A 12,140-nucleotide genomic window follows, 5' to 3' on the forward strand; every position below is an offset into this window, starting at 1 on the left:
GGGACCCCACCCTAAGTCTATGATGTGAAGTAGTATGAATCACGTACCCAAAAATTTTAATTGAATTGAATAAATCTCTACAAAATGTCTTGCAAGTTTTTATATTTTGCTTATGGAAGTAATTTATATGGTAACAAGATACGGCACATCTGCGGTTACAATGCAGTCGTGAAAGATATTGGTTATATAAAAGTAATTAACAAAGGATAAAGATGTATCTTTCTACTTGCTTTATATTTCTAAGTTTATATGTATATTGGTTTTTATGATATATAATCATAAAAAAATCAGATTCATATATCTTATTTTAAAAATTAGACAAAATCTCTAAAAAACTATATAAAATATAAGATTCTTTTCAGAATTAAAAATATATTTTTAATAATTTACTGTAAAAAAAATTAAATTCTTAAAATTTCTAAAAATTTTTTAAAACTAGAAAACTTGAATACTGTAAATTTATAATTTATATTTACTATATAACATTATCATACATACATACATACATACATACATACATACATACATACATACATACATACATACATACATATATAACATATATACATACATATATATATATATATATATATATATATTTATTAGAATTTTAGATTGGATTTTCAAAGATATTCTAAACGATATAATGGAGTATCGCCAACAATTGTACAAACAGAAAATTCAGTTGTATGGGGTGTGATCTGGGAATTAGACTACTGTGGCTTGCATTCATTAGATCAACTAGAAGGTGTTCGGGATAATATATGTCGTGTACTGTCAATGAATGTTGAAACTCCTAATGGTACAATTCTAAACTGTAGAGTATACCAACAATGTACTAATCCAAAGGAATATATAAAACTAGCAGATCTTCCAATGGGTAGAAGACCTTCACCATTATATCTGTATGTATATATATAATTCAAAAACTTCATATTTTTAATATCTTTTAATAAAATTTTTATCTCAATTATAGAGATACAATATTGAAAGGGGCTCAAGAAAATAATCTTCCTGCTGATTATATAGAATTATTAAAAACTATACCACATAATGGATATGAAGAAGATGACAACAGGTATAGATAAGTTGTGAATATTTTTTGTTAAAATGAATTTTATATAATAGTTTTAATTCTTATAATATAATATTAATATTTTGTGTATATTAAGCAAAAGAGTATAATAATGTCTACCTACTATGTGTAATAATAGTATTCCTAATATCTTTTTTCTGCAGTTGCGAGTTGCGCAAAAGGTTTGCGTACGTCTTATTGAGAGGAGATTAATTGTTACAATATCTTTCACCTCAATTTTTTTGATAATGTTAATAAAGAATCATATTCCAATGTCATCTCTGCTGTCATTTTGTCTAATACATGTCAGGGAATTTTCAATTTGAAAAATTTGTCTTTTGTTCATCTAAAAATGTGTGGTGTAAATATGTGTCAAATTAAAAATTAAAAATAAAATATAAAAATTTATTATATGTATAAACAATTTTATGTGCAAAATTTTATAAATATTCTCATTTTATATATAAATTTTTTATATATGTTATATATATTAATGTTTCAATATTAAAATATATACATATGATATATACTTACATAAACATTTAATACAAGTTTATAATCCATATCAATTTCTGGCCACTTTTGTTCGAGCACATCTTTGTCCAAGCTTACTTCATTATTATCTATAAGATGATGTTTCACAAAACAAAAAGTAGCCCATAGCTCAGAGGCAAAGTGTGGTGCAAATGGCGCGAGCATTATAATTTAAACAGCTAATGCTCGTTCATATTCGCGACTTTCTCTCAAGCACTCTATGCTAACTTTTCGCAAACTATGATTATAAATTCGAACTTATTCAGTATACATTAAAATATTGCAATTTATAATTTGAATATTTATATAGACTGTATTACTGAATATTTACCTGTTTGGAAGACCTTGCATTCTAGATATTGCTATACTAAACTGTTGTGTTTTTACTATGTTGTGTTACATTTTTGAGAAAATAATTTCGACTGTTAAACATATATGCATTGTGTTCAACATATTTAGGATTAGTAGGTCCATTTTGAAGTTCTCTCAAAGATATACGGTCACGTTCACTTTTAAATTGTTTAACACTATTCCATATGCGATTTTGCCAATTCTTTATACCAGGAATAGCTGCAATATTGTATGAATGAATATATTAATCTTCTAATATATTAATTATACTATATATATTATCCCATAAAATTACGACTGTATAGCAATTGACACGTGTCGTGTGTGTGTATTTGAATGTGTGTGTGTGGAATGCGGTTATATATAAGTATATTACAAACTTGTGTTACGTTTGTAAATAAAGCTATTTTGATGTAATTATTGTGGACGTGTATTTGTAAATTTGATATTTGAACAAAACAAGGATAAATATTTAAATAAACTTATTATACCGATAATATATCGATTGCGGGCGATGATCGTTGAAGATTACTGAAAAATCTTCGCATCTTATATCGAGACATTAAAGAGCCTATATTCATGTATTGTATTACAAAAATATTTATAATTTAAAAATCTAATCGTACGATCTAACATTGGTGACACGTGACTCTTGTTTATCAGCAGTCGAGAGCGCAGCATATTTACAAAAATGGCACTGGTCTATACGAGGTATGTTGTGAAATTTGTGATTTTATTAAAAAGTTGTTATTTTATTAATTACCTGGGGTAAACAAAGAGACGATTTTCTGCTCTTTCTAGACTTCTTTGCCGGCGTAATGTCGATTTTCGTCATTTTCGGAGTCTATACATGTGCAGGTAAAAATCTTACATAATACATAACCTTACCTTTACATAACTGTCATACTGAAAAGAAAGATTTTTATAATTTTTACGCTACAAGGTTTCTTTTTTGGCTCTCTCAATCGCTAAAATAATTATAATTATAAGTTGCGTATATTAACTATACATACTGTTATATATACATAACTTCAATAAAAATTCTTAGTCAGAAATTTTGTTTTCAATAGCAATAAAAATATTATGTTTTAGTCCCCTTAGCGCCGCAGTTTCAAATCCTTCAGGTATAACTTGTGAATCTTACGATGAGAAGAATAAGCGTCTAAAAAGACCAATGTCACCACACTTGACTATCTATGAAATTCAATTGACAGCATTGCTCTCAATAACGCACAGAACTACTGGTATTATGTTAGCCAGTTATGCAATGTTTTTGGGTTTAGGTAAAATATATAATAATATTTAACATACATCCTTATTTAGCTTAATTTATCAGGCTGGAAATAAACAAAAATACAAGTGATAAAATTGAACATTTCTGTTCTAAAGTAAATTTATGAATTTTTTTAAATTTTCCTTAGGACAAATTAATATATGTAACACAAACAATGTTTAAATTGACTATTTCTATAACTTTTATATTCCAGGTACATTACTTATACCTGGTGGTATTCCCTGCTTCATAGAAACAGTGGATAATTTATGTTTACCTTTACCAGTACTGTATGCCAGCAAACTCTTACTTGCTCTGCCTGCTACTTACCATACATTTAATGGAATGCGTCATTTGGTAAGAGATTATTTATTTGAAAATTAATAAAAGATGCAAATTCAACATGTGTAAATTAATATAGACAATTCATAATCATTACTCAAAAGTCGATGCTATAATTTCACAAATAATGTTGCACAATTTTAATTGTATGCTAATTAAATTAATATATAATTATGAATTAATATATAATGCTAATTAAATTAATATATAATTCTATAAATTTACAGGCTTGGGATTTTGGAAAGTTTCTAACAATTAAGGAAGTATATAGCACTGGATATGTAGTATCTGCATTAGCAGTGATTTCTGCACTTGCACTTGCAGCAATGTAAGTGTCACTTATTACATTAGAAAATAACTTTTCTTTAAAATTAACTGTATTGCCAGACTCTAAATCTACATTGTATTACAAAATTATATCAACAACATAATAAAATAAATTATTGGAACTAACATGTACTTTGTATATAAAAAATTTAGCTTTTTTAATATTATTCAATTTAAAATTGAATAAGTATTATAGTTATGATTTTAAAATGTTTATATTTATAAATAAAATAATGTACATTGTGCTAACTACGAAATAAACATAGAAGTGATTCTGAAGAAAAGAAAAGAACATATGAAAGTTTTTAGTATGATTCAATTTAGAAAATTCAGACATAAGAATTATGATTTTTTTGTATTTAAAATAGAAATTATTACAAATCTACATCATTTTTACTTCTATTAAGATATTTATAATATTCAAATAATTAATAAAACAATCGTAAAAGTTACCGTTTTATCGAAATTACAAAACATTAAAGACATAAAATAGAAATTTCACATAAAACCTTCCAAAGATGATTCAATATATTTTTTGTAAATCGCCATATACCGTGCAGCAAAAGCTTCTAGATGAAAAATGGGTTTTGAACCACGTATCATTCTATGCTGATATTCTGATGCAATACCAATAATTTCTCTTTTTAATTGATCATCACAATTTTTTATACATTCTTTCAGTAATCCTCTGAATATCAGATCGCACGGTATAGCACGTGTTAAAAGATCATAAAATCTGTTGCGTACCTCTAGAAGTACTTTGGGAGATTGTTCAGAGACCATCATATTAGCTGTATTTCGTATATATACTTGATAATCCGGTTCTGTTATTTTTTGATCAGCAGTAAATGGACATCTGGAAACAAAATAATTTTCAAATGAAGAAAATATAGTAAAAATATATTGAAATAATTTAACTCCTATAATTTTTTTTTACATGTATCTCCACATATATTTATTTGTATGATGTACTTACTGTTCGACTTTGCAAGCCTCAAGCATTAATATTGCCCGTCTAAGATTTCTGCCACTAGCTTCAATTACTCGATTAGCAAATTCATCTGGCAAATGAAGTCCTTCACGTTTACAAATCGAATGTAAAATATTTTTGATTTCGGAGGCAGTGGGAGCAGGAACTCTGATTCGCACGCATCGTGATCGAATTGCAGGTAAAACTCGTGATGTTGAATTTGCACAAAGAATCAATCTGCATGTGCTGATATACTTTTCCATTGTTCTACGAAGTGCATGCTGTGCGTCTCTTGTAAGTTGATCCACATTTGATAATAATATCACTATTTATAATAATATATAATTTTAATCATATAATAAAATTATATTTAGTATTTGTTAAAAATTATTTTTAGTATTTTTTTTATACCTTTAAACTCTTTCTGGCCTACATCTATGTGATGTGTTTGTGCAGTTGCTTTTATTAATTCCATAACGACAATTCTGTCATGTATTCCTGCATCACTTGGATTTACTTCTGTATGGTAATTACTACTTATAGTTAATATTTCTAACTTCTTTTTAGATGCTGTCTACAAAAATATTGTATATAATATAAAATACTGTGTATAATAATATTATTTGATATAGTATTATTAATTTATATTCTTTTATACATTTTAAAATATATTCATAACTCTAAAGATGTAGTTTAACTTCGAAATTATTATACTAGCAATAAAACTCTAAGCTTTAAAGTCCAATTAGTTTTGCATTAAGATAAAAAAATAAAGTATTTTACACAAACCTCAAATTGCATGTTTTCTATTTTTAATCTCTCAGCTGCACTCCCATAAAGTTCTCTTAAAATACATAATATTCTAGTTTTTTTTCCTGCACCAGGAGGTCCATGAACTAATAAGTGAGGAAAGTCTCGTTTTTGTACCTATGTTTTAAATAGAGAAACAGTAATTTAAATACAACTTATATTTTCCAGCCAATTTAATATAATTATGTAATTTTTTATACTCTTTATAATTTTTATTTTTAATAAATTTTTAAAATTTCTTAAGAATGGCTATCAAATTTTACATTAAAAATAATCTTTAAATAGTTTTTTAATCTAAAAGTTCTTTTTTCTGTAATCTATATTATTATAAATTATAATAGTTATAGAATCTAAAAGCCAATTTAATAATATCAATTAATAATATCAATATAAAATTTCATATGTATGCTAATTTTAACTCAATACTTTAATAAATCATTTTGTTCCCAAATATCATATTTTCATTTTGAAAAAAAAAAAAAAAAATTGTGTTTTTTGTCGAAAAAGCGCTTCTATAAAACTTTCTATAAAACTTAACCTCTTTTTCAAGATAATGTATTAAAGTATATCACATCTCAATATTGTAATTACCATATTTTTTAAGTCCTCCGCTTGTTCAAGATGATAATCTAGCTTTGCAAGTGTCGTTGGACGATATTTATCAACCCACAAACTCATTTTATCCTAATTTAAATGCTTCTTATGTATAAATTATGTATTGAACTTTTACTCCAAAATTGTGTTGTACACAAACAAAAGAGAAAATTATAATTTACAAATATGTATGATGGCCTGAATAAAATGGCATTTAACAATAATTTATTTCTCGTAATTTATTAACATATAAATATAGAGCTAAAACCTATAATACTATTCGACTTTGTCTCTGCTATTCCGTGATATATTTTGACATAACCAAATAAACTTTAAATAGCGCGGGAAAAGTGGAATTGGCAGGGACGTTACCGACATGTTCAATTATTAATTAATAGATCGGCTAATTCCAAAAAGTGCTGCATGATTATCAATTGAGAAATCCAAAGCTATTTTTCTTAATTTAATATTGTATAATGTATCATGTATTTTTTCCAATGTTATTTATACTTTTTCTAGATATTTGTCAAATATACATTTAACTAATATAATTATTACATCAATCATTCATATAATTGTTTATATGTAAGATATAATTATTTATAATATTGATATATTTACACTAAAGAGAGATATATATTTTATCTTTCATGATATAATTATGTATACAATAAATGTGTTCTTAATAAAAATATCAATACTGTAAGTATATACATACTTGAGATTTATGTATAAAAGATTACATATATATGTATTTATACATTACATATATATTGTGACATATATGTATTGATGTTACAGTAAAACTGCCGAATTTTTTATTTAAATTTATTTTTGAAATTATATACATATATGTTTTGTTTCATATATCCCAATGTCACAAAAATTTTAATCTTGAGTTTTAGGGTAATTTTAAGATAAACAATATCCCCTTTTCTTAATTTAAAACATAATTATTTCTAAATTATGACATAATATAAATTTCAAAAATTGTCAAAAATAAAATTTGGAGATTTTCTAACTTTGAAATTTTGCTGTTTTGCTATAACATCGATAATATATAAAAAGTATTAAAAATATCATGAAACAATTAACTATTGAACATAGATCGATCATTATCAAATATTATGAGATATTTATAATATAATTCATCTTATAATATATAAAACCATAATTAAATCTATTATGGCAAAATATTTCTTAATGTCACAGACATGACATTTCAAAATAGCTATTTGATTAAAATAAACATAATTTTGTATGTATCTCCTAATTTTATTATTGGAAATATTAGTTCCCTACACATGCATACAGACGCGCGCATACACACACACACACACACGCGCGCGCGCGCGCGCGCGCACACATACAAATTAAAATTATTGTCTAACATGAAAAATTTATTTATTGTTAGTCATGAAAAGACAAAATTTGTTAACAAATGCATATAATATTTGAAATAAAAATTCCTTTTCTCTAGTAATTGTTTTATCAAGCAAATGTATATGATGTAGAATATATTCTCAAAAACATATGAATAGTTTATGTAACTATTTGATTAACAATCTCACAAATATTTTATGAATAAATGAGACAATATACGTACTATAATATAAATACAAAATAAAAACTTATTAATGACACATAATAACATATTATATATATATATATATATATATATATATATATATATATATATATATAATTATAATACTAATTAATCTTATTGCAATTAATGCATAAAAATATAAAGACATTATTGTAAGTACTTACTGAAACAATATTAATATAGAAGTATTTTGATATATAAGTTCTTTGATATATTTCTCACATAAGATAACATTGTCAGGTATACTGTTTTTTATTTATTTTTTTTTATTTATACCCATACACCGTGTGGATTTTTGCTTGTGGGCACTGCAGTTTCCAATTGTCTTGGTGACCCTATCATCTTACGGGTACTTCCCGGCTTATGAGCACCTAACAAAGTTATATTTGTTAGACATTTATATGCATGAAATTTAGTATAATATACACAAAATGTATATAGATAAATACCTTCCAATAAAGGTTTGACTTGTTCATCTGAACATGCAACAGCTAAACTTTGCAAGTTTGCCTCCTTCATGTCAGCTACCAATCTTTCTACTTGTAATTTCTTTTCAACTATAGCTGATTCTAAGTTAACTACTTCTAATTTTAAAGAATCTGCATGTTGTGAGGCTAACTCAGTTGCGCGTTTAGCCTGTTCTACTTCATTTTGTAAATGTTCCACTTCACTAATTATTTTCCGTTCCATAATTTGCCGCTCATCTGTTTCACGATTTATATTATGTTGTTCCATTGCAAGTTCTTCCATAACTAGCCTGCAATCGTATGATTCTCATTATATATTTTTGTATCTTATTCAACAATGTCTTATATCACAATACCAATAAAATATTTTTGTAATAGTATTAGAATGCATTAATAACATATAGATGACAATTTTTGTAATTCTATCTAATGTATTACTTGCATATACCTAATCTTGTTTTTACATTGAAGCAACTCTGTCTCGCAATTGGCAAGCTTTGATCTAAGCAATGTTATTTCCGATTTCAGCGTTTTTTCTTGCTGTCTAACTATTTCACTCTCTTCTTCTACATGAGTTAATTCTTTAAGCTAATTAAAACAAACATAAATTAATAAATTATAAATAAAATTAATGTCATAATGTATATTAATTAGGCACACAAAGTAAAAATTATTATACCTGTTCTTCGATAATACGACCAGTAGATTCAATGCGATTCATTTCTTGGGAAATATAGTCCATTTGATGCATTTGTTCTCTGTTCTTTGTTTCCCAATATAATATTTCTGCATCAAACTAAAATAAATGAATAATTTATTATCAATATTTGTAAATAAGTAAATCAAATCAATCAATGAAAGTAAACAATTATTATGAAAGAAAGGAGTTTATATTAATTAAAAAGAGATATAATATCTTACTTTTGTAAGATCAGCTTGTTGAGCATTAATAGTGTCTCGCTGCTTATTGACTAGTCTTAAGAGTTCAACATATCGTTGAGTATAAGCAACAGTTGCTATATTTTGTGCTGTTGCAGGGAGTGGATTAACAGATTGTGTGGGTACTTTTGTATCTTGGAACTCCTAAAAATTATATGTTACAAATATATGATGCAATCTTATCAATTATTCTATCAAATATAATTATAATAGAGACAAAACCTGAATGAGATTTCTTTTTAATTTTATAGAATTACTAGAAGATGGTTGATCGTCTTTGTGGATATGAGGACTTCCACTATTGGTACTATGCACAAATTGCGATCTTCCAGGACTGTTTAAATTCGGCGGTGGTGGATCGCGATAAGGTGGCAAAGTTCGTAATGGCGGCGAAGCGGGTCCTGGAGGTTCTCTGTAAGGTGGGACCTCACGTACCTTTTTTTGTGATAAGTGTTGTGTTGTGACTAAAAAAAGAATATAAATAATAATATGGATATTATTACAGCATAATTTTTATAACAGAGTTGAATAAAATAAATATATATATATATATATATATATATATATATATATATATATATATATGTTGTGTAGATATATTCAGAATATGAACAAATTATAATAGAATAATATTCACTTTCAGTATTACTCCCTCGTGTAGGTGATTGTGCAGGTTTTTGTATATTTTTCCGAATATTCAAATCCTTGCTTTTTAAATGTGGTGTGGGCTGGACTACAGCAACGTTATTTTCCATTTGAATCTGTTTTTATTTTTTACATATAAATATAAAATTAATTATAAAGAGCACACACTATAAAAATCAAGCATAAACAATTTTGCAAAAACTATTTATTCAAAGTAACTATTAAGATATTTATTATTTACTATGGCAAATATATGTTAACACTATATTTTAAATAAGGAGATTTGTTATATTTACTATGTTATATTTACTATATATATATTTGCTTACTTATGTATGTGATTTACATACATGTTATTTATTTTTTTATTTAAAAGTATTCATTTAAATATATATTTACCTCGGTACTGCCTTCTGTATCTCCATGAAATCCACTAAATGTGAGTGATTTTCTAGTATCTCGGTTTCTTTCTAATCCTCCTTGCATATCATCAAAATCTGAACTTTGTGAAGTTGATATATTTTTGGTATCATCTTGCACACTAGTGGTACCTGTTCCATGTTCAGGTAATGAAATTGGTAATCCACTTGCACGTGATGCATATGTTAATCGAGATGGTAACGCACTCGTTTTATTATTTTCTGATGTGGAACGTCTTAAAATTAATTGAACTTCTGAGGAATATTCACCCCATTTCATCAAAATCTATATAAATAAATGATACAATAATGCCAATTTTAGTATTTTCTTCCTTCACATTCATAATTATATTAATATAATCATTATATTTTATTAAAGTTTCCATTTAATTAATTGAATTAAGATATTCAAGTTTATGATATATATATATCTGATGTATGAAATATGTCTGACCTTAAGAGGATTTTCATAAGGTGCTAATAAACGTTCATTAGTTCGCCAACGCTCTACCAAAGTGAATCTACCTGTTTGAGCTGTAGCATGAGCAAGGGCATACACCACATCCTACAATTAAAGTATGGTCAATAGCAGCTTTTAGAAATAAGTATGAATGATTTTTCAGAAATAGAATAAAGCAAACACGATTTTTAAATAATAATATTATCGTGAAAAATATACATATTACTGTAATATTTTAAATTATCTTATGATAACACATAACTGATAGACTAATAAATCATATGTATATAAACCAATATCCTAACATGATTCATAATACATACTTGACAAGTAGTGCTTTCAGTAACACCACATACGATACGTTGTATTCCCTCCACCCACACTTTTAGCTCCATCACGTTAGCAGGACAAAATTCGAAGCACTCTTTGCATCGCAAAATCAACACTTATGGAGAAGTATAAAGCAGTCCTTTATATTTCTATACATTGCTATTCTAACCTCGCATGTTTCGATAAAATTTATTAATATCGAACGAAGAGCCAATCAGTTTATTTAGCTATACAACTGTTCGGTCACTATCCGAGAGATAAAGCAACTGCGACAAATTTAACATCCGCTCTTTATAAGTAGTTTAAATTTCTCTCTGGCTTGCTTATAACATGTAATTATTGAAATGACAGATGCGCTACTATGGCGACATAACATACAGGCGACGGTTTTTTACATTAAGCGAATATTGCACGTGTACGACAATTAGAAGTGTCGGATACAATGTAAACGCAACACAATTATTGAATTTTTCGTCAAAAAGAATTATTTATAAAATACCATTTCAATTATTCTTCTTTTTTCATTTCTGTTGAAATATATTATATACACATGACGAAAATATAAAAAGCTATAATTATTTTATCATTTTGAATAAAATAATCACATGTAAACTACTTTAAATAAAAATTATATATATGTAGGAAGTTTTCTAGCAAGAAAATATAGATATGTCATATAATTAAGTTTCAAATAGAAAATTTTTGAAATCCCAAAAATTTTCAATTTGACAATCATGTGTCTACATATCTTGCATTGAAGGAAATCTTATAACTACATTAAAAGATTATATATTAATTCGACAAAGTATGATTCTTTTGCTTTTGATCACAACTTTTGAACTTAGAAATGTAAAAAATACACTATAAGAAAACCATATATACCATATTAAAAGATACATCTAAAAAAAATTTATAATTTTACCAATTTCAATGTATTTCTTTTCTCTTTCTTCACAAACATCAATTGTGAAAAAATTATAATCTGCCATATTTCA

The 12,140-nt window shown here is 26.2% G+C and overlaps 4 protein-coding genes and 1 long non-coding RNA gene across 9 annotated transcripts; 2 read left to right on the forward strand and 3 right to left on the reverse strand.

Moving 5' to 3' along the window:
* Positions 1–1,353, forward strand: LOC145966388 (gamma-glutamylcyclotransferase-like). Its single transcript, XM_083090442.1, has 4 exons — positions 1–192; positions 607–905; positions 977–1,078; positions 1,240–1,353. Exons 1-4 carry the CDS (start codon positions 85–87, stop codon positions 1,286–1,288), a joined length of 558 nt encoding a protein of 185 aa, XP_082946568.1. The 5' UTR covers positions 1–84; the 3' UTR covers positions 1,289–1,353.
* On the reverse strand, positions 467–3,254 carry LOC145966390 (uncharacterized). Of its 5 annotated transcripts, none has more exons than XR_014437034.1 (5): positions 2,974–3,254; positions 2,452–2,866; positions 1,941–2,179; positions 1,610–1,847; positions 467–1,421 (listed from the first exon to the last, which is right to left on the reverse strand). It is a non-coding gene; the product is annotated as an uncharacterized LOC145966390 (long non-coding RNA). The 5 variants fall into 5 exon arrangements; XR_014437033.1 differs by having other exon boundaries at positions 588–1,421; positions 2,724–2,866; positions 2,974–3,247; XR_014437036.1 differs by lacking the exon at positions 2,452–2,866 and having other exon boundaries at positions 588–1,421; positions 2,974–3,244.
* Positions 2,516–4,028, forward strand: LOC145966389 (succinate dehydrogenase cytochrome b560 subunit, mitochondrial). Its single transcript, XM_083090443.1, has 5 exons — positions 2,516–2,671; positions 2,762–2,818; positions 3,053–3,243; positions 3,448–3,590; positions 3,803–4,028. The coding sequence occupies exons 1-5, from the start codon at positions 2,652–2,654 to the stop codon at positions 3,905–3,907; spliced, it is 516 nt and encodes a 171-aa protein (XP_082946569.1). The 5' UTR covers positions 2,516–2,651; the 3' UTR covers positions 3,908–4,028.
* Positions 4,029–4,238: 210 nt separating this feature from the next.
* Positions 4,239–6,782, reverse strand: Rfc38 (replication factor C subunit RfC38). The gene is made up of 5 exons (XM_083090441.1): positions 6,274–6,782; positions 5,662–5,799; positions 5,284–5,446; positions 4,879–5,197; positions 4,239–4,758 (listed from the first exon to the last, which is right to left on the reverse strand). The coding sequence occupies exons 1-5, from the start codon at positions 6,358–6,360 to the stop codon at positions 4,401–4,403; spliced, it is 1,065 nt and encodes a 354-aa protein (XP_082946567.1). The 5' UTR covers positions 6,361–6,782; the 3' UTR covers positions 4,239–4,400.
* A 1,283-nt stretch (positions 6,783–8,065) lies between these two features.
* Positions 8,066–11,612, reverse strand: Rassf8 (ras association domain-containing protein 8). Its single transcript, XM_083091208.1, has 10 exons — positions 11,139–11,612; positions 10,810–10,920; positions 10,336–10,641; positions 9,929–10,052; positions 9,514–9,755; positions 9,274–9,435; positions 9,032–9,148; positions 8,801–8,940; positions 8,335–8,642; positions 8,066–8,256 (listed from the first exon to the last, which is right to left on the reverse strand). Exons 1-10 carry the CDS (start codon positions 11,208–11,210, stop codon positions 8,156–8,158), a joined length of 1,683 nt encoding a protein of 560 aa, XP_082947334.1. The 5' UTR covers positions 11,211–11,612; the 3' UTR covers positions 8,066–8,155.
* Between the last annotated feature and the right edge of the window lie 528 nt (positions 11,613–12,140).

This window comes from Camponotus vicinus, unplaced genomic scaffold (genome assembly GCF_025532165.1).
Source record: "Camponotus vicinus isolate PSW18456_S1 unplaced genomic scaffold, iyCamVici1.0 SCAF_2, whole genome shotgun sequence".
NCBI classification, from domain to species: Eukaryota; Metazoa; Arthropoda; class Insecta; order Hymenoptera; family Formicidae; genus Camponotus; species Camponotus vicinus.